General features: G+C 43.6%; 1 protein-coding gene and 2 pseudogenes across 1 annotated transcript in view; all 3 read left to right on the plus strand.

Annotated features, from left to right (window-relative positions):
* Nucleotides 1-3,690, plus strand: part of Smim14 (small integral membrane protein 14) — a 65,786-nt gene extending 62,096 nt beyond the window's left edge. Inside the window, exon 5 of the mRNA XM_005391976.2 lies at nucleotides 1,990-3,690. Coding sequence (XP_005392033.1) covers nucleotides 1,990-2,022 — 33 coding nt within the window. The 3' untranslated portion in view covers nucleotides 2,023-3,690. The remainder of the gene's footprint in view (nucleotides 1-1,989) is intronic.
* Nucleotides 3,691-4,686: 996 nt separating this feature from the next.
* LOC106149331 lies at nucleotides 4,687-25,460 on the plus strand (annotated as a pseudogene).
* On the plus strand, nucleotides 24,976-26,555 carry LOC106149332 (annotated as a pseudogene).

The raw sequence follows: 26,555 nt of genomic DNA on the forward strand, positions 1-26,555 counted from the left end.
AAAAAAAAACTGTTTAGATAATGTTGCATGGGGGCTTCAGTTGTGAAAGAAGGCATTATTAGCACATAGAAAAAGCTTGAAGTTACTCTTGGTTTTCCTTGAAAGAGTGCGTATTGATAAAGTGTTTCTTCCTTACCCTTTTTTCTTACACTGTATGCAGCTTTATTACTTTCCTGTCAAAGAGCAACTTCAATGTTTGGAGGTTAAGAATTCCAACTTAATAACCACACATAGGAGTAATTAAAAGTGACGCACCCGCAGACTAAAGTTCATTATAGGTAGACAGAGGTTCTAGAATAGTAGTCCCTTTGCCCTAGGACTAAGCAAGAAAAAACACTGAGTCTAATTCCAGGTAGAACTGCTGATCACCCTTGACTGAGCCCTAGCAGAACATGTCAGTGTAAGTAAATTAAATCTTCTTGAAGATCCTGAAGACCTAATCTTTTCAGTTCACATGCTTCCTATTGCAAGCAACAAAAACCAACTTAAAGTGGTTTATATAAGTGGATTTATTAGTTTACACTTTTTTTTTTTTTCCCTTTTTGAGACAGGGTCTCCCTATGCAGTTCAGGCTGGCCTTGAGCTCACTTTGTAGCCCAGGCTGGTCTCGAACTCGCAATGATCCTCCTGCCTCAGCCTCCCGAGTGCTGGGATTACCGGCGTGTGCCAGCACGCCCGGCCAGTTTACACATTTTTTTAAAACCTCAAAGGTAAGTTTAGTGCTTAGAAATTTTGTTTTGTTTTGGGTTTTTTGTTTGTTTGTTTGAGACAGGGTCTTTCTACATTATCCAAACTGGCCTGGAACTCATTTCAATCCTTCTGCCTCAGCCTCCCATGTGACGGGATCACGGGCTTCAGTTTAGAAAGTTTAACAATGTCATTAGAGACCAGGTGTCCCGGTCTCGTTACCAGGCTTGTGTCCCTCATTGCTATAGAATGCCTTCCAGAGGCAGCGGCAGCCGCGTGCGTCTTCTGTGGGAAGCAGAAGGCCCTGGCTTCACCGTGAGTGCTCAGCCTTACACGGCAAGAGACCAAAAGAGCAGGAACAAACAGCTTCCCTGAGCCAGTGATGGCCGGTCTCTAACCAGGAGCCAGAGATGTCAGCCACAACTGGGTCTCACCTTCAGTTTAAGTACATTTTAGGTTTCCATAGTAACCATTACCTCATTTTGGGGAATCTTACAAGAATGTCACACAATTATCAAAAAGTTTACCTTTCCCAGAAGGTGTCAGACAGCTGGATTCCAGATGACCACTGCAGTTTGACTTTCACCTACTTCCCAGTTTGTCTTGTGTATTCTCTTCGCATTTTGTGACTCTGATCTCCTTTAAGTGGGTTGATAACTAACCAAGGCGACTGGGGTGAAGAATGGGGTCAACTACAGCTTAAGTGAACTTAAGTGATTTCTCTTAATGTGGAGTTTTGTTTGTTTGTTTGTTTGTTTTTGTCTTTTTGAGACAGGGTCTCACTATGCCGTTCAGGCTAGCCTTGAGCTCACTTTGTAGCCCCAGCTGGTCTTGAACTCACAATGCTCCTCCTGCCACAACCTCCCGAGACCTGGGATTACAGGAGAGCTGGGATTATAGGCATGCGCCACCACTCCTGGCTTAATATAGAGTTAAAAAAAGAAAATGGAGTCTCTCTTGCCCCATCAAGCCAATCACTTTAGCCAGGGCAAAGATCACGCCTAAGGTGGAAGAAAATCTGTTACTCAACGTCCCTTTCTGCATGCCCCAGGGAAGAGTGAGACAAATTGCAGAATCAGTGTTAACCCAGTGCTCCAATGTGTGAAAAGTCCAAATAAACACATATTTTGAGTTGGAGGATTGGACATTGCTACTCAGTTCTTATTACATGTGTTAGGTTGGTTGCACTGGGACTGACGAAGTCACTTAAAGAATTTTTCTCCTTTTCTTATTTTTATTTTTATTAGCACATGCTTGCAGCAAATACTGATCACCTTCATGCTTATTTCTTTTTAATGCCAGGGACAGGATCCACCAGCTCCTCCTGTGGACTAACTCTGTGATGCGGGAAGCGAAAATAACTAACACCTTGCACGACCAAATGAACGGAGGTGACCGGAGTGATGATCTTAACCCACTAGAAGAGTTTTTCTTTGGCATCTGCAGCATGGGATGGTATCGTTTCCATGAGCTTCTAGAAACTTCACTTGCAAACTTATTTTTGCTTCCTGTGCTATCATCATTCCTATTTACAGTATGTTTGAGTAAATGATTATATTAAAAAAAGTTACATGGGGCTTTTTTGGTTGTCGTCAACTTAAACATTCCACTCATTCTGTTTGTAACTATGATCGTTAATTTTGTGGTGATTTCTGGCCTGATTGAAGGAAATTTGAGATTTCTGCATTTTAATATTTTAAATAGTTTTGATAGATTTTTTAAATCGTTTTTTTTCATAAGGTATTTATAAAGTTATCTGGGGTTATCTGGGACTGTATGAAAGAAAATGAGAACCACAGGTGTATTTACATTTATCTTCTAGTTTATTTGTGGCCGGCAGTTTTCTCTAGTTCTGGACTGTGGCAGGTCTTAGCATATTTTACAAATTATAGATGAAAGCTATATCACTTGTTACCGTTGGTTTATATAGCTGCAGTAAGAGAGCCGTGAAATGGTTGTTTACTGGTTTTTTTTATTCCCTTTAAAATGTCTAATGTTAAGAATACTTTAAATAAACATGGTTGATCCGTACGGTAGATGATTAACAGTCCATTATGTAACATTTGCAAGCCACTGTACACTCGACTTACAAGGTTCATGAGAAGAGGGGGAAAGTTCACGATTTCTGCCTTTGCCACGTAGAATCTATTCAGTAATAACTTAAGCTATAATTTATTTTTAAAATGAGTGCCTCTCAGGAAGCTTCTTTTCTAACATTTCCCTGTTAAAGTTAAACTATCTTATGGGGGTCTATTAGGTTACTGACATTTGAATGACTATTATTCACTTTTATTTGAAGAAGAAATTTAAGTCTTTTGTTCTCCTTATGACTTTAAAATTTTTTAAATGAAACCTTGGTTTATTCCAAGGGAAAATGAGGAAAATAAGAAACAATCAAGAATCTTTTTCTTATCCCTTAACCTCATTCCTGTTTGTAAAAGGGTGGAGTGGGGTGGAAGGAATATTAATAGTAATATAAGTGCGATTTTGAGGTGTATAAAAAAGGAAAAGCGTTCATTGTTAGGCTCAAAAAAAAAGGTGATTTTTTAAAAAGGTGAATTTTAACAAAAGGTGAATACAAATGGCATTTTTAAATGTCTGCATGACCTGTGTGGTTTTGGAATTTTTCCCTAGCAAATGACTACAGTTGATTTGTGGAGACTAGAAGATATTTTCCTATCAATGTAAGGATTTCTCCCATAGGTCACTCTAGCCTTTCTCTGTACAGTGTAGATCTGAGAAATTATTTCTGTGAATTCAATAAACTTCTCTATATCACTATACTGGTTAGTCTCTGAGACAGTTGTGTGACACTTTTATTTTTCCCTTTTTTTATGACAACATTGTAGGCCAGAAGCATGGTAAGGGCATTGTTTCATTACATAATCCACTACTGACTGCTTGCATTCTTTTGTGTGCATTTTATCTTGGCCTTGTGTTCAACTTCCTGAAATGATATAACCAAATCTGTATTACTCGTGCTAATAAAAGGGTAGCATTGCACAGGTGATTTAATTCTTAGCGACGTGAACCCCACAGGGTAGATTTCCCCTCTTGCTGTGACCTACTTAGGCAGCCTTCCCAGCTCTCTAGCTGGCGTTCAGCAGAAGGGGCTGGAATGGCGTACCATGCAGCTCAGTCCTCTAGCAGTCCTTTCCTGCCTTTACACATTGGGTTTTGACCTGTTGTCTACATTTCCAAACAGTCTCTTCTCTAACCTGCTAGAAAGCCAATCCCTGGGAGAGATACTGCTGTACTCCGACTTACAAAATCTGTGGCTAACAGATCACTGGGAATTGGCTTTGTCTGAAGAAGTGGCTAAAAAAAAAAAATTTTTTTTAAAAAGAAATGGCTAAAATATCATTACAGAATGTTTAAGAGTAGAGACCTGATGGGCTGGGGATACAGCTCAGCGGCACGAGTGCCTGCCTGGCAAGCACAAGGTCCTGAGTTTGATTCCCAGTACCAAAAAAAAATATATAGTAAGAGTAGAGACCTGGAAATTTGGATTCTTGCTCCAGTTCTTTATTTCTGTCAGAAACTTCATTCACATTATATCTAAATTTACTAGCTTCAAAAAAATCCCTGCAAAATATAGCCTCTCTGAACCCTGAAGTCGAGACACCTGGAAAATAACAACTTAGGAAAGAAAAGAAGTAGAGCTCCAGGAAAACTAGAAACTACAGAGAAACTGAAGCCAGCACAGAAAAACAGAAGCCGTCTGGGACGTTAGCGCCGGCTCCAGAGGGGAGGTCTTGTCCCCGCAAACCCCAGGTCAGCCCGGAGGGGTCGTGGGCTGCCCCCAGAAACGCGCCCAGACCCTAAGACGCGGCTGGGGCTGGAGAAGAAGGTCTCTGCCCGACCGCGTACTTGGGACTGACAGAATCAAGAGCCGTTTGGGGCAGGGGTCCGTTGCGTAGGACAAAGCTACTCCAGGAGTCGGAAGTCACTGAATAACTACTTCAGAGCTCACTCCGTAAAGGCAGCCACAAGGCAGGCATGGAGAAGGGACGGTCAGTTGCAGATGCCCTGAGAAGTTCAAGCAGCGTGTGCTCAGGTTGTGAGGACGTCGTGGTCGCACCCTCCGTGCAGAGAAGCCGGCCCGGTGGAGCGGTTCTGAGGGGCTGGGTCAGAAAACGCTGGCATCAAGTCCAGGGCAGTGCCTGGCTGCCTGCTTCCAGCGCAGCTCAGGTCTCTGCTTTGCGCAGGGATTTGCCTTGGCTTGGACAGGTGACACATCTGGGACTGTAGGGACAGAGGGACCTCAGCAAGGGAGGCGCCTCACGAGCCCCTTGCCACACTGCAAGCCGGAGAAAGCAGGGCTTTGGGGTCACCGAAGGGCACAGCCACAGGGAGCCACGGAGTAGATGCAGGCCTGAGGGGCAGCACACCATGGGGCTGACCCTGCCGGGGGGAGAGGAGCAGCCGGACTCAGCATTCACAGCAAGAAGTGGGTGTGGAGGCAGATAAGCCCTGGCTGACTCGTGCTGCCTGCTCCGGATCAGGCGGCTTTCAGTGCCACAGGCCCTGGAGAGAAGCACTCACCCGGGACACAGAGGAGTTTTAACTTTTATTCTTTAATTGGAGTTTTTGTCCCACTTGGTTATTTTTTCTTTTTCAAATTTTAGTTTATTTCTTTTACCCTTATTCACTCCATTTTTATTATTATTACTCATGAGCCTTATTAATTTTTAGCTATTGAGTTGACTGTGCTGCTGTTGCTGAGTTCTATTGTTAATGGTGGCATGGTTGTTCCTTTTAATTGGCTTTCACTGTATGCCAGTACATGTCCAGTTTATCTTTGTATCATCAACATCACTGCTGCTCACTTTCTCCTCTCTTGAGTGGTGCTGAAGGTTCGACACTAAGACCTTCCAATATGCTGAATAGATTGAAGAGGGGTGTAAACCCCACAACGTAGTCCTAAGGACACATCACAGGGAGACGGAACCGAAGAGCTCCACATAGTGACAGAGTTTTTCCACCGCAGCTGAGCAAAACCAATAGAAAGGTGAGAAAGCAAGGCAACAAGGTGCCTCCAAAACTCCAAGTTCCCCCGAATCTGATCTCACACTGAAGTGGAGGAAACTATAGACAAAGAAATCAAAAACAAATGGTCTAAGAGATAAGAAACCTAAGTATATGCATACGATGTTTAGTGAGCTCAAAGAGGATTTAATTAAAAAGATAAAGAATTTTACCAACAAGTTCGACAAGCTTAAAGAAGGAACAAACAATAAACTAACTGAGTTAAGCAATAAAATATAGCACATGGATGACTGCTTTGAAAAAGAATTAAAAAGTATGGGAGAAGCCGGGCATGGTGGCATACGCCTGTAATCCCAGCACTCGGGAGGCTGAGGCAGGAGTATCGATCCCAGTTTGAGGCCAGCCTGGGCTACAAAGTGAGCTCAAGGCCAGCCTCAACTGCGTAGTGAGACCCTGTCTCAAAAAGACCAAAAAAAAAAAAAAAAAAAAAAGGTATAGGAAGAAAGCAGCATAGATGGGTGATATGAAAAAGCCCCTGGAAAGCACAGGTAGCAGACCAGACCAGTGTGTGTGGACAGTGAGGAACAGAAGGCAAAGTGGTTGTAGTACATCACAAACTCAGGGACATCCTAAAACGACAAGACACCATGCAAGTTGGATCCAACAGCTGCTAGATTATCAAAAAAACAAAACTAAACTAAACTAAAAAATACAGGAATAAAGGAAAAATTAAGATGATGACTCCAGGGTATAACAGATGTATGCACTGAAATCATTGACCACGAAAGAACCTCTTCATGACACATCATAAAGTTCCAGAAATTTAACAAAAGGAGAGAATACTAAAGGCTGTTAGAGAAAAACAGCAAGTAACCTAAAAAAGCAAGCACAGGGCCAGGGGTGTAGCTCAGCCTGCCTGGCAAGTGCGAGGCCCTGAGTTCAATCCCTGGTACCAAACAAAAAAAAAAAAAGGCAAGCACATCAGAATAACTGCACATTTCTCAGCACAGACCTCAAAGGCCGGCAGAGTTTGGAGCAAAGTTTTTCAAACCCTTAAAGAAAAAAATTGTCAACGCCAGCTTTTTTTTTTTAACGCCAACTTTTATATCCTGCAAAATTAGCCTTTAGAATTGATGGGAAAGTAAAGACTTTACATGACCAGTAAATCAGCATTGCAGAACATACTTAAGGGAACCTTAGATGGATAGAGAGCCTATCTGCACCAAAGAACCCAAAGAAAAGCATACATCTAGCTGGGAGAGTAGTTCAGCAAAAGGGAAAAAACAGAATTAGCACCAGAAAAAGAATGCAATGACATGATTCAATAAACACCTCAGAATAATAACGGGCCCAATGTCAGTGGTCTCTCAGCTCCCCAGTCAAAAGACAAAGTGACAGATTCAATTTTTAAAAATATAGTCACAAATATTACCTGCAGGAGACATACCTCATGCAAAAGGAAATATACAGATTGAATGTTAAAGAATGGAAAATGAAGCCAGGCGTGGTGGTGCACGCCTGTAATCCCAGGACTCAGGGAGGCTGAGGCAGGAAGATCACTGCCAGTTCCAGACCAGCCTGGGCTACACAGTGAGTTCAAGGCCAACCTGAACTGCATAGTGAAACCCTGTCTCAAAAAGACAAGAAAGAATGGAAAATGACACTTCACTCACCCAAAGCCCCCAAACAAGCAGGAGTAGCTATCTTATTTCCAGACACAGCCGACTTCAAGCCAGAACTGATCAGAAGGGACACAGATGGCCGCTACATACCGGTGTAGGAAGAGATAACAGTTGTGAAATCTGTGCACTGAATTTCACAGCACAATGTTACTGGACCTAAAAGGACAGTTAGCAGTACAGTCGTGGGGGTGGAGGGCGTCAGTACCCCACTCACAATTAGGTCACCCAGACAGAGAAACGGCATTAAAGCACACCACTGAGCAGATGGGCTTACCGTACCCAGCATTTCATCCAACAACAGAATATGCATTTTTCTCAACAGCACACAGAACTTTTTCCAAAATGTATCTTAAGCCATAAAGCATGCTTAAATAAATACAAAAGAATTGAAATAATTCCCTGAATACTATCAGGTCATAATGAAACGAAGTTAGAAACCACAGCAAAAGAAGCCACAGAAACTGCACAAACACATGGTGATTAAGTAATACATGGCTGAATAGTCAGTATATGGGGGAAGAAATAAAAATTTGCTAGAATCAAATGACAGTGGAAGCACAACATACCAAACCGATGGAACACGATGAAAGCCGTCCTAAGAGGGCAGGTTACAGCTGTAAATGCTCACACAAAGAGAAGTGGTCTCGGTAACCGTACATCGCGAGGTCAGAGACAAGAACAACCCAAATCTAAAACTAATAGGAAAGAAATTATAAAGATCAGAGCAGAATTAATTAAATTGAGACTAATAAAATACAAAGCATCAGTGTATCAAAAAGTTGGTTCATCGAAAGGATAGGAAAGGGACTTAGGGGTGAGGGAGGACCAGAAGGGAGAGGAAAGGAAAGGGAAACGGACCAAGATGCGATGTGTTAAAGAGAAAGTACGTATCAGCCTTTTCTTCTTAGGCACCTTCTATTACGTGGGCAGCAGAAGTTCTTAGTGAAGTATTTAGTCCTGCAGTTTTTTTTCTTGTTTAATTTTTCTGCATTGCTTAAAAGACAGCATGCTGCGCATAAAGTGTTCTTATTAACTAACTAGTAATTTGTGTTCTGTTTAACTCTTAAAACTTCTCCGTGTGGCCTTGAGCACATTCTTAAATCATTACTCAATTTGTAAGCATTCATTTGAACTGTAGCTATCCTGTACTCCTTTTCAAGTTATCTGGGTAAAAGAAAGATAAAACTTACATTTTTATCATTTTGGGTTCTTGCAACATTCCACAAATGCTGGGGATGTAGCTCGGTGGTAGAGCACTTGCCTAGCATGTACAAGGCCCTGGGTCCAGTACCCGGCTCCCCTCAAAAAAACGTTCCTCTTTCGACCATTTGAAATTATTTATTCAAAATAATGGTAGTTTTCTGTTTTGTTTTCCATATGGAAAAGGTGAACATTGGAACTGTTTATGGTAAAAGTTTTTATCATGTATCAAGGTACTATCAAACGGTTGGGGTTATATTTCACAAACAGCAGAGATTTTCAGGAGTAATTTTGAGTAGCACTTATTCCATGGTTATTTTTAGTGTCTTGGTGGTATGTGATGTGATAGTGTTGATGGAATTACCAATATCTTACATTTTTGAAGGAACCTTAGAAGTCCCTCACTCTGGAGAAAGTCTGTTACTCAGAATGAGAACATCATGTGCTGGCATTTGACCAGCTTAATTTAAGACACAAACTAGCAAGCTAAAGAAGGAATAATGAAGTGTTTACAGTTAATGGTTAAATCTTGTTGTTGCAATAGTAGCGTTAGTCTTGTTATATTTCTAATGAAAAATCATATGTCCTTGTTACCATGTCTGATGATTGTTCTAAAGCAAAAGTGGTCATGTGATGAACTAAATGTAAAATTGCTGTTTTGAAATGTTAAAATCATGCCAAACAAATCATGTCTGTGCCATCCATGGTGTATTGTTAATCTTTTACTGAGTACTTGGATTGGGATAAAGGGCTTGTACTATGCACTTTTTATTAATGAATAAATAAAAAATGTTAGTAACACTTTGTTTTCTATTTGGCTTTTATGAGAAGAGAAACAAGCATCTTTTGCTAATTCCTAACGTCCTACCTTAGGCTTTCTTTGTAAGACTTACCCATAATTAAAGACATTCCTAAGAGAGTCTTTTTTAAGTTATTTTTTTCTAAATGTGTAATAGTAGTATGAGGCCAGTATTCAGAAGAGGTTCAGAGACTCTCTAGGAAATTATGTTTTATTTCTTTGGATTTTTTTTTTCTGTGTCTAGAATATAAAGTCAAGCAGACATTTGCATTGAGGGAATAATACCCAGTAGTGCACTTTGAGCAGATGTATATTACCCAAAAGGAGCTAGACATGCAGCTGTACGAGAAAACATACTAATACACATTTGCTTTCGTCTGCTCCGAGACACTAAAGACTAGTGACACCGAGATTCCATCTCACCCCAGAAAGAATGGCCTTCATCACGAAACCAACCAACAACAAATGCTGGAGGGGCTGTGGGGAAAAGGATCCTTCTCCACTGTTGGTGGGAGTGTAGACTGGTGCAACCACTGTAGAAATCGGTGTGGAGATTCCTCAGTATACTAGGATTAGAGGTCCCATTCAACCCAGCTATTTCTCTTTTGGGTATTTTTTCAGAAGAACTAAAAACATCATACTACAGCAATATATGTGCACACATGTTTATAGCAGCGCAATTTTTAATAGCTAAATTGTGGAAACAACCCAAATGCCCATCAACTGAGGAATGGATAAACAAGATGTGGTATTTTTATATAATGGAATATTAGCTATAAAGAAAGATAAATTCAAGGCTTTTATAGGTAAATGGATACCATTTGAAACCATACTCATAAGTGAAATAAATAAAACTCATGTGTAAACATCATATTGACTCCCTCATATAAGAACCTGAAAGAGTAAATAAAATCTAAAAGGTATAATAGATAGTGTGAAAGGGAAAGAAACTGCTCAAAAGGAAAGAATAGGATGAGGGAAAAGAGAAAAGAAGGAAAATATGTGTGTATATTAAAAGTAAAAAGTTAATTATACAAAAAATGGAAACTACTAAAACCCATAATTTGGCATCCAAACATAATATGGTGCAATGTGGGTATTTTCCTGTTCTTCTCTATGTTGTATTCTGTTTTGCTTTTTGGTACCAGGAGTCAAACCCAGACCTTGCATTTGCCAGGCAGGCACTGTGCTGCTGAGCTATATCCCTGGTCCTTCTGTTGTTTTTATTACATCGTTATTATCATACTGCTTAATACTGATTGTTCAATTATCGTCTGGATTTTTTGTTTGTTTGTCTTTTTGAGACAGGGTCTCACTATGCAGTTTAGGCTGGCCTTGAGCTCACTTTGTAGCCCAGGCTGGTCTCAAACTCCCCAGGATCCTCCTGCCTCAGCCTCCCAAGTGCTGGGATTAAGGCATGTGCCACCACGCCCAGCCTTGAATTCTTTATATGTTCTAGATAGAAGTCCTTTGTCCAAGGGACAGTTGGCTAAAATTTTTTCCCAATTTGTGGGTTTTCTTTTTACTCTGCTGGTGATTTCTTCAGATGTGCAAAAATTTTTCAATAAGATGAGATCCCAGTTGTTGATACTTTGCAGAATTTCCCAAGCAGTTTGGTTTTTGTCCATGAACTCTGCCTACCCTATGTCTTCAGGATTTTTTTTTTTTTTTTGTCTTTTTGAGACAGGGTCTCGCCCTGCAGTTCAGGCCAGCCATGAGCTCACTTTGTAACCCAGGCTGGTCTCAAACTCGCAATAATCCTCCTGCCTCAGCCTCCCAAGTGCTGGGATTACAGGCGTGCGCCACCATGCCCGGCTGTCTTCAAGATTTTTACTACTTTCTCTTCTAGTAGATTTAATGTGTCTATTTTCAGAAGCCATTGTAAAACTTCACAGACTGGGGCTGGGGATTTAGCTCAGCGGCACAGTGCCTGCCTAGCAAGTGCAAAGTCGTGAGTTCAATTCCTGGTACCTGAAAAAGAAAACTTCACGAGCCAAATTAAAATGTCTGGGCCAGTGGTATAGCTCAGCGGTACAGTGCCTGACTGGCAAGCACAAGGACTTGAGTTCAATTCCCAGTACAAAAAAAAAAAAAAAAAAAAAAATGCAGTGGTGAAGAGATGACTGGGAGGCAAGGACTATGTAAGGGTGATACTGGGTATGGTGGCACAGGCCCATAATTCCAGCACTCAGGAGGCTGAGGCAGGAGGATCACCCAGAGTTCAAGGCCATCCTGGGCTACATAATGAGACCCCATCTCAAACAAAAAAAAGACAACTTTCATAGCAATGCATTACTGTAGAAAACATCAGACTCTGAGTCTGCCCTGATGGTTAATGGTTGTTGAATTGCATTGTTTCTATTAGTTCTGCAAAAATGAGCAAAATAAAATAACTCAAAAACCATAGAGCAAGGGGCTGGGGATGTAGCTCAGCGGTACAAGCGCCTGCCTGGCAAGTGCAAGTTCCTGAGTTCGATTCCCCACTCAAAAAAAAAAAAAAAAGAAAGAAAAACCATAGAGCAGGTTTAGCATTATAAAACGTCTTTTTTTTTAATGAGCCTTATGCATGCTAGGCAAGCTACCACTGAGCTATTTCCTAAGCCCTTTTTATAATTTTGAGAACAGGGACTTACTAAATTGCCCAGGCTAACCTCGAACTTGCAGTCCTGCCTCAGCCTCCTGAGTAGCTGGGATTACAGTCATGTGCCACCATGTCCAGTGTCTTAGTTTCTTTTCTGTCATTGCTGAGACAAAATACCCAACACCAGAAGTTAAAGGGGGAAAGGTTTATTTAACTCATAGTTTGTGGAAGTTTCAGTCCATAATTAGTGGCTCCAAGGCAGGGTGGTGTGGCAGGGGGCATCGGTTCATGGTGGCAGAAGACAGCAAAAGCAACCATGGGGCGAGGGGACTTTTCCATATATTGTACACAGGCTACCCACTGTAGAACAATTGTACCACTCACACCCTTAACCCCAGCCAGAACTATGCCAAACTAATCAGTGGACTGATTCACTAATCACACACCCTGTATCCCAGCATCACACACACTAGATTCAGCCACCTCTGAAAAACCCCATGACCATGTGAGACTTTGGGGAGACCTCTAGACACCAACCATAGCACCAAGCTTCTTGTGCTATTCTTTTAAAAATGAATCTCACACACCTTCATTAGTCAGTGTCAAAGGGGTAGGTGCTTTATATACAAAAGTAAAAAACAAAAAATCATCACAGGTGCGCTAGGCTGAATGCAGCTGTCTGTGACGATTCATAGGTGTACATTAAACTTCGGAAGTCCGGAGGGGAATTTCTTAATCCAGGATGATTTTGTGGTGATAAGGTGTTGTGCTTTGGGGGATATTCTATTGCAAGTGGAAACAATATAATACAGGGCACATAGTTTATAAGATTATTTATAATAGTCATCCAAAGAATGATATACAAAAGAGTGCAGGAAATCTGTCCACACACTAAGACCAAGGAATCTAGCTGAGGACCTGGGTCCCACAGAAGTGTCCAGAATGAGTCCAGCTGAAGACCTAGAGCCTATAACAATGCCTCCCATGAGTCCAGCTGGAACCCACGACAACATCTCATGCAGGCCTGTTTCACAGATCTGTGCTGGGAAGCCCCAAAGGTCAGTGGAGGAAGCTAGAAAGTCTATGCCAGCAGGATGAAGGATCTGTGCTAGCAGGCTGAGGGATCTACACTGAAGCCAGGAAGCGACGCACAAAGTAAGAACCAGAGCTCCCCGAAAGGTACCACAGCCATCCTCAGCAACAGTGAGGTCCTGAGCTCCTCTGATGGTGAAGACGGCTGATTTCCCATCAGGGAAGCCAACGCAGGAAGCTTCTCTAGGAGGCTGGCAGTGCACTTTCTTCCCCTCTGGAGCCAGGAAGCAATATTCACAGTGAGGACCAGAGGGGCTGGGGATTTAGCTCAGCGGCGAAGCGCCTGCCTGGCAAGCGCAAAGTCATGAGTTCGGTTTCCGGTACCGGAGAAAAACCAAAAAACCAAAAAAAAAAGAAAAACAAAAACAAACAAACAAAAAAAAAACAAAGTGAGGACCAGAGCTCCCCGAAAGTGAACCGAAGTTATTCTCAGTGCCAGCGAGGTCCTGAGCTCCTCAGAGGATGAAAGCTGCCGAGTTCATCAGGAAAGCCTGCATGACGAGCTCCTCCAAATCAACCAACAGCTCCTTACAGCCTCCACCAGCTCCCAACAGCCTTTCTCAGCTCCCAACAGCCTTTCAGATCCCAACAGCCTAACTTCTTCTCCAGGTCTGCCTGTCATGCTGCCGGCAACAATCCTCAGGCGGGCCTCCCAAACCCAGCACCGTGCTTACTCAGTTCAGCTGGGGGTTATAAATTGACCACCAGTTGTCAATCCACCACATAAGATATAGGACAGATGTAAATCTGAAACTGGAATCTGTACTCAAAAAAAAGCGTTAAAATTTATATCCCTTATTAATGTCAATCTTCATTTTTAGCCAACTTTTTTCTTAAACTGAGGATTCAACCCAGAGCCTTTGCACTGAGCCACGTTGCTAGCTCATTTTTTATTTTTTGTTTTGACCTGGGCTTGAATTTATGACTCTCCTGCCTCAGCCTCCCAGAGTCCTGGGATTGCAGGTATAGGCCACCATGCCCAGCTTCCAACCACATTTTAAGGCTACATACCTACAATTCCAGCAGTTGGCCAAGCTGAGTGTCTCAGTTAATTTTCTCTGAGACAAAATATTTGACGCCCAGTATTAAGGAAGGAAAGGTTTATTTAGCTCACAGTTTGTGGAGGTTTCAGTCCATACTGGGCTGGTTCCAAGGCAGTGGGGCACATGGCAGAGGGCAACGGTTCATGGCATTGGAAAACAGCAAAGCAACAAGCGCAAAAGGGAGGAGTGGCGGCAAGCAGCCTCTTTCCCTCCCTTACATTGTATGCAAACTACCCACCCCAGGGCGGGTGTAGCACTCACACCCATAATCCCAGCATTGGATCATGGATCAATCACAAATCCTAGAAGCCCGCCCCATGACTGCAAGAGGATTTGGGGGAACATCCAGACACAGACCATAACACTGAGACCGACTTGAACTACGTAACAACTTTCAGGCCAGCCGTAGACTACAGAGTAAGACTCTGACTAAAATAAAAGACTACACTTTACTGTTTTATTTCACATTACGCCTATGTCAAGGACATCTTATCAGGAGCCGGGGATTTAGCTCAATGGCACAGTGCCTGCCTGGCAAGCACGAGGTTGTGAGTTCAATCTCTGGTACGGGGTGGGGGGAGCATCTTATCCTCTGCCGGGTGTGGCAGTGCACACCTGTAATCCCAGCACTTGGAAGGCTGAGGCAGGAAGATTGCCATGAGTTCAGAGACAGCCTGGTTACATAATGAGTTCAAGGTCAGGCTGAACTACATAGACTGGGTCAAAAATGGAAAGGGAATGGGCTGGTATAGCTGGGTGGTATGGTACGTGCTTAGATTGCCTGAGGCCCTGAACACAATCCACAACACCCCTAAACATTAAACGGGCATCTGAAATGAATAGACACTTCTCAGATGAAATACACACACACAGTTAATAAATGAAAATATGTTCAACATTACTGGTCACTTGAGAAATCCAAATTCAAACAGCACTGAGGTTCCATCTCACTCCAGAAAGAGTGGCTACCACCGAGAAAGCAACCAACAACAAGTGCTGGTGAAGCTGTGGGAAAAACAAAAGACACTGGTATAGGCAAAGACTTTACAAACAAAACACCAATCACAGAGGAAATGTCACAAAGAATCTGACAACTGGGATCTGCGGAAAAGCTTTTGCACAGCAGAAGAAATCACCGAATGCAGAGACAACCCACAATGTGGGGAAAGAAATTTTGCCAGATGTTTCTCAGACAAAGAACTAATACATAGAATATATAAAGAATTCAAAAAAAAAGGACCCCCCCAAATTTAAAGACCCAACCCAAAAACAGGCATCTGAAATGAAAAGATACTTCTCAGATGAAGAAGTAGAGATGGCAATATGTGGAAAAATGTTCAACATCACCGGTCATTTGAGAGATGCAAATTAAAACAACGCTGAGATTCCATCTCACCCCAGAAAGAATGGCTAAAAGAAGTCAACCAAAAACAAATGCTAGAAGGGCTGTGGGGAACAAGGAACCCTTCTCCACTGTTGGTGGGAGTGTAGCCTGATACAACCACTGTGGAAATCAGCGTGGAGAGTCCTCAAAACACAAACTGGAGGTCCCATTCAGCCCAGCTCTTCCCCTCCTAGGTATCTTCCCAAAACAGTTAAAAGCAAATTAAGCCAGGGTGGTCAGATCTTGGGGCAGAGGCAAAGGACCGTAGGGAGCCACACCTAAAATACATCACTGAAAAACAGCTCTCGAGATGGCTGTACCAAAATGTACGGTGGGTATTAGGAAATGGAAAGAAAATACTCAAATGGGAAGGGAAACAAGGGCGGGGGGCAAGAAAGCACAAGGAAAAAATAGAGGGGAAAATGGAAACAAAGTTTTGTAAATAAGGAGGGGAAGAGGTGTTGAGGGGAGTGGGAAACAAGCAGCAAGATCCCTCATGTACAGGTACACTTTCCTACGATTGACGTCATCATCATGAATATCTAAAGTGCACCAGTAAAAATTGTTAAATGCCAAAAAGAAGTCATAAAGTGTGGAAAACAATACTCCATACAAGGGAACCCCAGAATAAAGCAGGAGCAGCTACCTAAATTTCACACAAAATGGATTTCAAGCCAAAATTCATCATAAGAGACAGAGGTCACTATCTCTTGATTAATTGAACAATTCAACAAGATGAGAGAGCAGTTATAAACATATGCACAAAATGCCAGTGTACCCAACTTCATAAAACAAACACCAGTGGACATGAGAAATCATATGAGCACCAATGAAATTGTGATGGGGACCTCAGTACTGCACCGTCATAAGTAGATGGACCAGACAAAAAAACCAACATAGAAATCTCAGAGTTGAGCAAAACATTTGAACAAATGGACTTAATAGAGATCTACAGAGTGATCTGCCCAAGAGCGTCAGAATATACATTCTTCTCAGCAGCACATGAGATTTTTTCCAAACTATTTTGGAAACACAATAGCCCCTGAAGCATGCTTAAGTAAAAGCAAAAGAATCAAAATTATTCCATGCATCTCAGATCATAGTGTTAGGAAACTAGAAATTAATGGCAAAAGAAACCATGCTGCAAACACATGGAAATTAAACAATGTGCTTTTGAATCATCAGTGGCTCAGGAGAAGTTCAGGAAGAAATTAAATAGTTCCAAGAATCGAACGATAATGTCAGTAGAATACACCAGAACCTATGGGACACAGTGAACACAGTGCAGGAGAAAAGTGTAGTGGTGAACGGCCACGTCAGAAAAGCAGAGCAGGTGCGAATAAACGACCTAATGATGCACGTCAGAGTCCTGCAAACTAAGAGCAATGCAAATCTAAAGCTAACACGATAAAGGAAACAATAAAGATCAGACAGAAATTAATGAAATTGAGCAAAAAAAAAAAATTCTATGCAATTTGAAATGAAAAAAGGCAAAAATCACAATGCATTCTGCCAAAATCCATAAAATTATCAGAAACTACTTTGAGAATCTGTAGTCTAATAAAACAGAAAATTCAGAAGAAATGGAGATCCCTAGTTACACATGAACTACCACAGCTGACCCAAGAAGATGTAAAAATCCTGAATAGTTCATATCAGTCAATGAAATTTAAAAAATAAAACAAAAAGACCTAAGAAACTAAAAAAAAAAAAAAAAAAAAATCCACCAACTAAAAAAAGCCCAAGTCCTGACAGATTCACTGCCAAATTCTACAAGAACTTTACAGAAATTCTAACACCAATGCTCCTCAAACTCTTTAATGAAATCTAAAGGGAAGCGCCACATCCGGAGTAATTCCTGGGAGCAAGCATTACCCTGATATAAAGCCAAAAAAAGGACTCACCCAAAAAAGGGCTATAGGCCAATCTCTTTAATGAACACTGAAGGGAAATTCCTCAAATAAGATACTAACAAACAGAATATAGCAAATCATCAAAAACATCATATATTGTTACCAAGTAGAATTCACTCCAGGGACCCAGGGATGGTCCAACATACACACATCAGTAAATGTAATACACCCCATAAACAGAAGTAAGAACAAAAAAAAAAAAAAAAAAATCACATGCTCATTTCAGTAATCACAGAAAAAGCATTTGACAAAATGCAAAGTCCAGTCATGATAATTCCCTGAAGAAAATAGGTACAGGTCTTTAATCTCATTCTGTTAAAACCTGTCTATGACAAACCAATAGCCAATATCACATTAAATGGAGAAGAAGCTGGGCATGGTAGAGCATGCCTGTAATCCTAGCACTTGGGAGGCTGAGGCAGGAGGATCACTGTGAGTTGGAGACTAGCCTGAGCTACAAAGTGAGCTCAAGGCCAGCCTGAACTGCATAGTGAGACCCTGTCTCAAAAAGACAAAAAGAAAAAGAAAAAAAGCAATAGCATTCCTCACAGCAGTAGAGAGAGCAATCCTAAAATTCATATGGAATTTGAAGAAGAGACCCAGAATAGCAAAGCAATTTGGGGCAACAAGGGCAAGGCAGGAGGCATCACAATCTTAGACTTTTAAATTATAATACAAAACAATAGTGATAAAAACCGCATGATAATGACAAAAAAAATTTGTGGATCAGGAAAACAGAATAGACAATTGTGAAACAATTCTAGACACACTCAGCTACTTTACCTTTGACAGAAGGGCTGATTTTTTTTTTTTTTTTTTTTGACACAGGACAGCCTCTAAGTGAGCCCAGGCCCACCTCAAAATCAGCAATCCCTGCCTCAGCCTCTGGAGTGCTGGGGTTACAGGCATACACCACCACACCCAGCTGAGGGGCCAAATATTTTGGCTGGAGGGAAGAGAGCCTCTTTGACAATAGTGTTAGGAAAACTGGCTTCACATGTGCCAATGCTTGAACCTAGACCTGTATGTCTCACCACGCACTAAGCTAATCTCAAAGTGGATCAAAGATCTAAATTTTTTTTTGGTCTTTTTTGAGACAGGGTCTCACTGTGCAGTTCAGACTGGCCTGGAGTTCACTTTGTAGCTCAGGCTGATCTCAAACTCACAATGATCCTCCTGTCTCAGCCTCCCAAGTGCTGGGATTATAGGCGTGCACCACCACACCAGGCCCTAAATGTTAAAACAGAAACATTTAAACTGCTAGAAGATAAAATAGGTAAAAGTTTTAAAGACAGCATGGGCAAAGCTCTCTCAACAGATCCACAGTTGCAAAGAAATAATATCAAGGCTGGGCGTGATAATGCACACCTATAATCCCAGCACTCGAGATGCTGAGACAGGAGGATCTCTGTGAGTTTGAGGCTAGCTTGGGCTACAAAGTGAGTTCAAGGCCAGACTGAACTGTGTAGTGAAATCTTATCTCAAAAAGACCCAAATTTTACTTATTTATTTATTTTTGTCTTTTTGAGACAGGGTCTCACTATGCATTTGAGGTTGGCCTTGAGCTCACTTTGTAGCCCCGGCTGGTCTCAAACGCACAATGATCAGCCTCCTGAGTGCTGGGATTACAGATGTGCACCACCACACCTGGCTCAAAAATTTTAAAAGTAAAAATAAAATAAATAATATCAAGAATCAGGTCCTGAGTTCAATACCCAGTACCAAAAAAAAAAAAAAAAAATCAACAAATGAGATCACATCAAATTAAGCTTCGGTACAGCAAATGAAATAACCAACAGAGTGAAGAGACAACTTATAAAATGGGAAAAAAAGCTTTGCCAGATACTCATGAGACAAAAGACTAATGTCTAGCCAGGTGTGGTAGCAGACATTGGTAACCCAGCACTCAAGAGGCTGAGGCAGGAGGACTGGTTTGTTGTTGTTGCTTTTTTGGTCTTTTTCCGGTACCAGGGATTGAACTCACGACCTTGCACTTGCCAGGCAGGCGCTGTGCCGCTGAGCTAAAGCCCCGGCAGGAGGATTGGTTCAAGGCCAGCCTGGGCTACAAAGTGTGTTCCAGGCCAGCCTGAACTACATAGCAAGACCCTGTTTAAAAAAAATTAAAATAAATTTTAAAAGACTAATATCTAGTACAGAACTAAAAAAAGAACTAAAAATCCCAGCATGAGGCTGACCCTGGCTTTAGGTCTTCCCAACTCCACCCTGTTGCTGCCACCCAGCCCTGCCACAGGGTGTGCAGAGGCCAGGCTGGGAGCCCACTCAGCCCTGCGGTGCTGGGTCCGAGCAGGTGGTCAGTCATCAGCAGAGTCAGCGTTGGCCAGAGGGCGAGGGATGGGGGGGGGGCTGCCTCATTGTTTCAGAGTGTGACCTGAAGGTGGTACACATCCCTTCCACCCCTAGCCACTCAGCCAGGACTTGGGACCTTACATCCTACCCAGAGGAGGCTGAGCAATTCACACTCCTTCTGGGCAACATCTGCCCAGCAAAAATCTGGGAAATCTACTACTAACAAGGGAAAATGTGCCTAATGGGGCTGGCTGGAAGTCACCGCCACAGACAGGAAACAATAATTCAGTGTACGGCCAGGCATGGTAGGGCACACCTGTAATTCCAGCACTCAGGAGGCTGAGGTAGAAAGAGTCGTGTGAGTTTGAGGCCAGTCTGGGATAGATGGTGAGCCAGCCTGACCTATGCAGTGAGACTCTGTCTCAAAAAACCAAAACCAAAACCAAAACCAAACAATAATTTGGTGTTGAACCACTCTTAGGGGAGCACGCCTGTAATCCCAGCATTCCAGAGGCTGAGGCAGGAGGATAGCAAGTTCAAGGTCAGCCTAGGCAACTAAATGACTTAGTGAAACTTTGTCTCCAAAAAAAAAAAAAAAATGGTGTTGGCTTGATGATCCTGAGGCACATACTAGACATTCAAACATTCAAATGAAGATCTCTAGTAAGGAGCTGGATATATGTGTGTGGAGCTAAGGTTCCATCACAAAGGGAAAAGGAATTTAAGAACAAACAGAAGAGCCTGGTGTGGTGGTGCTCACCTGTAATCTCAGCACTCAAGAGGCTGAGGCAGGAAAATCATTGCAAGTTCAAGGCCAGCTTGGACTACATAGTGAAATGCTAAAAAAACAAAACAAACAGTATTTGAATCTTTTGGAACTGGGTAAAATCACTTAGGGACAGAATAATGACAGGGAGGAGAAGAAATCCCATCCCGAGTCTAGGACCTGGAGTGCTGAGTTAGAACTGTGGTTGGGCAAAGGAGTCCACAAAGTGGCCTGAGGAGCCAGTGAAATGGGGAGAAAACCACAGTTGTTTCGGTTTGTTTTAGTTTTTCTGAGACAGGGTCTTGCTATGTGTGGTGAACACATAATTGGTGAACACATAAAACCGATGAAAATTGCTGGGCTACTGGGTGGAGGAAAAAAATGTCAGTTTGACCCAAGAAAGAGAAACTGTGCTTGATTGTTAGTTTAGCTTGAAAACAATGTATGCGTCTAAGAACGGTCTGAACTTTGCAACACCTGCTTGCTGGAACCGATAGGTTCTGCTTTTTTGCCCTTGCAAAAAATCTTTTCACCTGCGCCAACCAGGATGTGGTTTTCAAGCTTAAAAGCTCAAACTTTCTTCGGTTTGGGGCTGCTCAGCATCTCCCTGCGTGGAGAACAGATTGACAGCCGCCGGCCTGGCTAATAAAGGCTCTTAAAATTCCAATTTGGATTCTGGTCTCGGTTCTTTATTCAGGGTAACCCATTACATTTGGGGGCTCGTCCGGGATCCCATTACTGGGATTAAATAAAGAACCAAGACTTCTTTGAGGCTATCACTTCTCAGGGTAATCTCAGAGAGACGTTACTCTGCCCTGAGAAGGTGTTTGGTCTCAAAGAATAAATTCTTTCATTTGGAACAAGCCGTCAGGATTCTTACTGGTAAGACACTTTCTGTTTATTGGGGCGCCCCTCGGGTGTCTCTTGAGGCTTTGGACACAACATTAAGGCCTCAGAGACACAGCCCTAGTCCACAGCAGTGGCTGGTGGCATCTGGTTTTCTGGTAACTTGTCTTTTTGTGTCAGTCTTTGTTTGTGTCAGTTTAAATATGGGTCAGTCCGCTTCTGCTTCCATGTCACCTTTGCAATGTATTCTTAATCATTTTCAGGATTTCAGGCAACGAGCTGCTGACTATGGGGACTCTGTGTCCCCTGGCAAACTCCAGACCTTCTGTGAATTAGAGTGGCCCTCTTTTCCAGGAATTTCCTGGCCTCCAGAGAGCTCTTTTAACCTCTCTCTTGTTTACCAGGTCCACAAGGTCGTCCTTGACAATCCTGGACACCCTGGCCAATTCCTTACATTCAGGCTTGGCTAGATTTGGTCCAGGATCCACCTAAGTGGGTCAAGACTTGCCAGTCAGAGCCACAGCGCCGCACCAGCAACAGGGCAACCACCATAGCTGTGGCGACCCCTGAGGCTAAGTCCTCTCAGGCACTTCCGAAAAGGCCTGTCCTCCCTCCTGACCCCGAATCCCCTGCCCTCTATCCTCGCCTACCCCATCCACCTCCCTACCCCTCTGCTCCTATCTCCCCAGATTCTACCTCACCCCTTAGCCCTTCTCATACCCGAAGTGGTCACCCTTTTTCTCACCAGCCCCCCTCTCAGCCCCCCCGTCGACCCTCTCCTCTACGCCTGCTCCCCTTCTACCCCTCTGGGAGATGAAGGAGGACTCCTCCTGCCCCTTTATGATTTATGTCCCTTTCTCTACTAGCGACCTCTACAATTGGAAAAACCAGAACCCGTCCTTTAGCCAGAATCCCCAGGGGCTTATTTCGCTTTTGGAGTCTGTTTTCTTCCCTCACCAGCCAACTTGGGATGATTGTCAACAGTTGTTACAAACCCTCTTCACCTCAGAAGAGAGAGAAAGAATTCGAGGTTTGGGCTGAAAACTGGTCCTGGGACTGGATGGACAGCCCACCTCAGACCCGAACCGACAAGAATATGTTTTCCCTCTGACTCGACCCGCTTGGCACTCCAACTCCAATCAAGGGAAGGAGGCTCTCGATCAGTATCGCCAGCTTCTTTTAGGGGCTATGAGGGCAGCAGCTAGAAAGCCTACTAATTTATCTAAAGTCACTGAGGTTACTCAGGGATCTGAGGAGTCTCCTGCTGCCTTCCTTGAACACCTCTAAGAGGCCTACCAGATCTGTGCTCCTATAGATCCCAAGGCTCCTGAGAACCGAAGGGCCGTAAATATTGCCTTTGTGTCTCAATCAGCCCCAGATATCAGAAAGAAACTCCAAAGGATGGAAGGATTTGAGGGAAAAGCGTTAACAGAGTTGGTAGAAACAGCACAAAAGGTATTTAACAATAGAGAAGATCCGAGAGAACTGAATAAACGTATGGCCAAGGTCCTCATAGCCATGGGAGAAAAAAATGGATTGACAACTAAAAAGACCCCGGCCCCCCAGACTAAACAAAAGAGGTTAGCCCTTGGCAAAAATCAGTGTGCTTATTGCAAGGAGGAAGGACATTGGAAAAATGAGTGCCAGAAGCAAAAACAAAAGGAAAGTAAGAGCTAAGTTCTCACAGCTGCTCCCAAAATGGAGTGAAGGAGTCAGGGCTCTTCTTTTGGCCCTCAGGAGCCCAGGTGACTCTACAAGTAGGGGGCTAGCCGTTTGATTTTCTAGTGGACACTGGGGCCACCTATTCGGGTTTACAGCAACCTGTGGGCCCCCTGTCAGAAACAAAGACCTGCATCCAAGGGGCCAAGGGGAAAACTAAATTGTACCCTTGGACCAAAACTAGAATCAGGAATCTGGGGGCTAAACAGATGACTCATTCCTTTCTTGTCATGCCTGAATGCCCCTGCCCTTTGATCGGCTGAGACTTGCTTCATAAGTTACAGGCTCAAATTTCCTTTGGGGAGGACTCTCCCCAAATAACCTTTGCTGCTAAACCTGAATTTGACCCCCAGCCCCCAACAATTCTTTTCACGTGTCCCTTGATGGAGGAACATTTATTGCTAACTGAGGAGGAACTCCAACCCAGTTCTGATGTCCTGCTTTTAGCCTGGAAGACAGAGATTCCTGGGGTCTGTGCAGAAAGCAACCCCCCTGGGTTGGCAATTCATCAACCCCCCATTGTGGTATCTCTAGTACCAGGGGCAACTCCTATCCGTGTCCGTCAGTACCCATTAAGCTTACAGGCATGACTGGGGATCAGTGATCACATCCAAAGACTCAAAAAGGAGGGCATACTGGTGCCTTGCAATTCAGCATAGAACACACCACTGCTGCCGGTTCAAAAGCCAGGAACTACAGACTACCGGCCAGTCCAGGACTTACGGGAGGTAAATAGCTGAGTGGAAACCCTTCATCCCACGGTCCCCAACCCATACACCCTCCTGAGTCTTTTCCCTCCGAGCTGAATCTTCTACACTGTGCTGGACCTCAAGGATGTCTTCTTCACTCTTCCGCTGGCTCCGGTAAGCCAACCCCTTTTTGCTTTTGAATGGGTGGACTCCCACATGGGAGAAAGTGGCCAATTGACATGGACTAGGTTGCCACAAGGTTTCAAAAATGCTCACACTTTATTTGATGAAGCGTTAAACAGAGACTTGCTTTCATATAGACAAGAACACCCAAATGTAACAATTTTACAATATATAGATGATGTTCTCTTGAGCGCTGGGTCTCTTGAAATTTGCAAACAGGCCTTGGAGGAACTCCTAAGAGAACTAGACAGGCTGGGCTATCGTGTGTCGGCCAAAAAGGCTCAGCTCTGCCAATCTCAGGTAACCTACCTGGGTTACAACCTGAAAGAAGGCCGGTGAACTCTGTTTACAAGAAGGATTGAGGCCATAACAAAAATTCCTACTCCCAGAACTAAACGCCAAGTGAGAGAATTCCTAGGTCTCCTCGGCTATTGCTGCCTGTGGATCCTGGGGTTTGCTGAAATTGCCCAGCCTCTTTAGGCTAGTACAGGGGGTGATCAAAAAGGTGACTTGATCTGGACTGACCAAGAACAGCAAGACTTTCAAAGGCTTAAGGAAGCCCTAATCTCAGCCCCTGCTCTAGCTCTTCCAGATCTGACTAAACCATTCCAACGTCATGTGGCAGAAATAAAAGGGATAGCAAAGGGAGACCTTACTCAATACCTAGGACCCTGGAAGCGACCCGTGGCTTTCTTGTCCAAACGGCTCGATACAACTGCCGCTGGCTGGCCTAACTGTTTGCGTGCCAGTGCTGCCACAGCTATCCTGGTAAAAGAGGATACAAAGCTGACGTTTGGTCAAGAACTTCAAATTGTGGCCCCTCATGCAGTGGAAAACCTGTTAAAAAGTCCCCCTTATTGTTGGCTGTTGAACTCCAGGATAGTACAATATCAAGCTTTGCTTTTAGACCCCATCTGTGTCAAGTTTTTGCCTACAAAGCTCTAAACCCCGCTGCCCTCCTCCCAGATGATGATCCTGAGCTGCCAGTACATGACTGCATGGACATTTTAAATGTCTCATCTAGCCTGAGGAGCGACCTGACTGATGTCCCCCTCCAGGATCCGGACATCACAACCTATACTGATGGGAGCAGCTATGTCCAGGATGGAATCAGGTATGCAAGGGCGGCTGTGGTCACCAAAAAGGAAGTGATCTGGGCACAAGACTTGGGTCATGGAACCTCAGCCCAGCAGGCTGAACTGATAGCGCTGACCCAAGCCCTGCGATGGGGGAAAAACAGAAGACTAAACATCTACACTGATAGTAGATATGCCTTTGCCACCCTTCATATACATGGGGCCATATATCAAGAAAGGGGACTCCTAACCACGGGAGGACAAAAGATTAAAAACACTCCAGAAATTTTAGACTTATTGGCTGCAGTCTTGTTGCCTCGACAAGTAGCGGTTATACACTGTGAAGGACAACGAAAGGATGATTCCCCAGTGGCCCGAGGAAATACGCTGGTGGACTCTACGGCCCGAGAAGTGTCAAGAAAACCAGTGGGGCCACTAGAGATCCTACCGGTTCTGCCACCCCCGGATTCTAGACAAACCATCTTATTCAGATTGAGACCTCCTGTTGGCACAAAGTCTTTGGGCCTCCCCAACTTCTACTGGTTGGCAAAAAGTGCCAGACCCCTGGATTTTCCTCCCTGAGGCACTTGGCCTTGAACTGGTACATTTACTTCACCACAGTACTCACTTGGGAGGAAATAAATTGTCTGAACTGTTGAGAAAATCATACTTGATTCCAAAACTAAACCAACTGGCCAAGGACACAAGTCACAGGTGCCCACAGTGTACTCAGGTAAATCTAAAAAGAAGGCTACCAGAGATCCACCATCGAGCCAGAGGTACGTCACCTGGGGAACATTGGGAAATAGATTTCACAGAGATGAAACCTGGACCAAACAGATTCAGGTATCTGCTAGTACTGGTGGACACTTTCACAGGATGGCCAGAAGCCTTCACCACTCGGTCTGAGTCTGCCCTGACAGTTGTTAAAAAACTCCTATCTGAGATAGTCCCATGATTTGGTCTTCCCTTAACTCTGGGGTCTGATAACAGTCCAGCTTTTATAGCCCAGATTACAAAACTTGTTTCACAGGCTTTACACATTCATTGGAAGTTACACTGTGCCTATCGGCCACAAAGTTCTGGCCAAGTAGAAAGGATGAACTGAACTTTAAAGGAGGCTGTTGCCAAGATAGGGTTAGAAACTGGCGAAAACTGGGTGAGTCTCCTTCCTTTTGCCCTCCTGAGGGCCTGCTGTACTCCCTATGTTCAAGGGATCACACCCTTTGAGGCAATGTACGGTCGAGCCCACCTCTTCTCCCGAAGCTCGGGGAAGAAATTCTCATGTCAATCTCTAACCAAGAGCTTGTTAAGTCCTTACAGGCACTTCAGTCTTCACTGCAGGCAACTCATTCTCTCTTCCGACACCTGCGACCAGAGCCAGAAGAACAGAACAGCCCTCCAGCCGCTGAGCCTGGTTCCTTGGTGTGGATTAAGAAGAGGGACCCAGAGACACTTGGACCACGATGGCTTGGGCCATACCTGGTGGTCCTCAGCACCCCCACCACAGTCAAAGTAGCCGGAAAGAAACACTGGATCCACCACACCCACTTCAAGCCGGCTGCCAAGGCGGACACCCCAGCCATGTGGACTGTCTGA

The sequence above is a fragment of the Chinchilla lanigera genome, unplaced genomic scaffold (genome assembly GCF_000276665.1).
Source record: "Chinchilla lanigera isolate Chin_1 unplaced genomic scaffold, ChiLan1.0 scaffold00042, whole genome shotgun sequence".
Taxonomy (NCBI): Eukaryota; Metazoa; Chordata; class Mammalia; order Rodentia; family Chinchillidae; genus Chinchilla; species Chinchilla lanigera.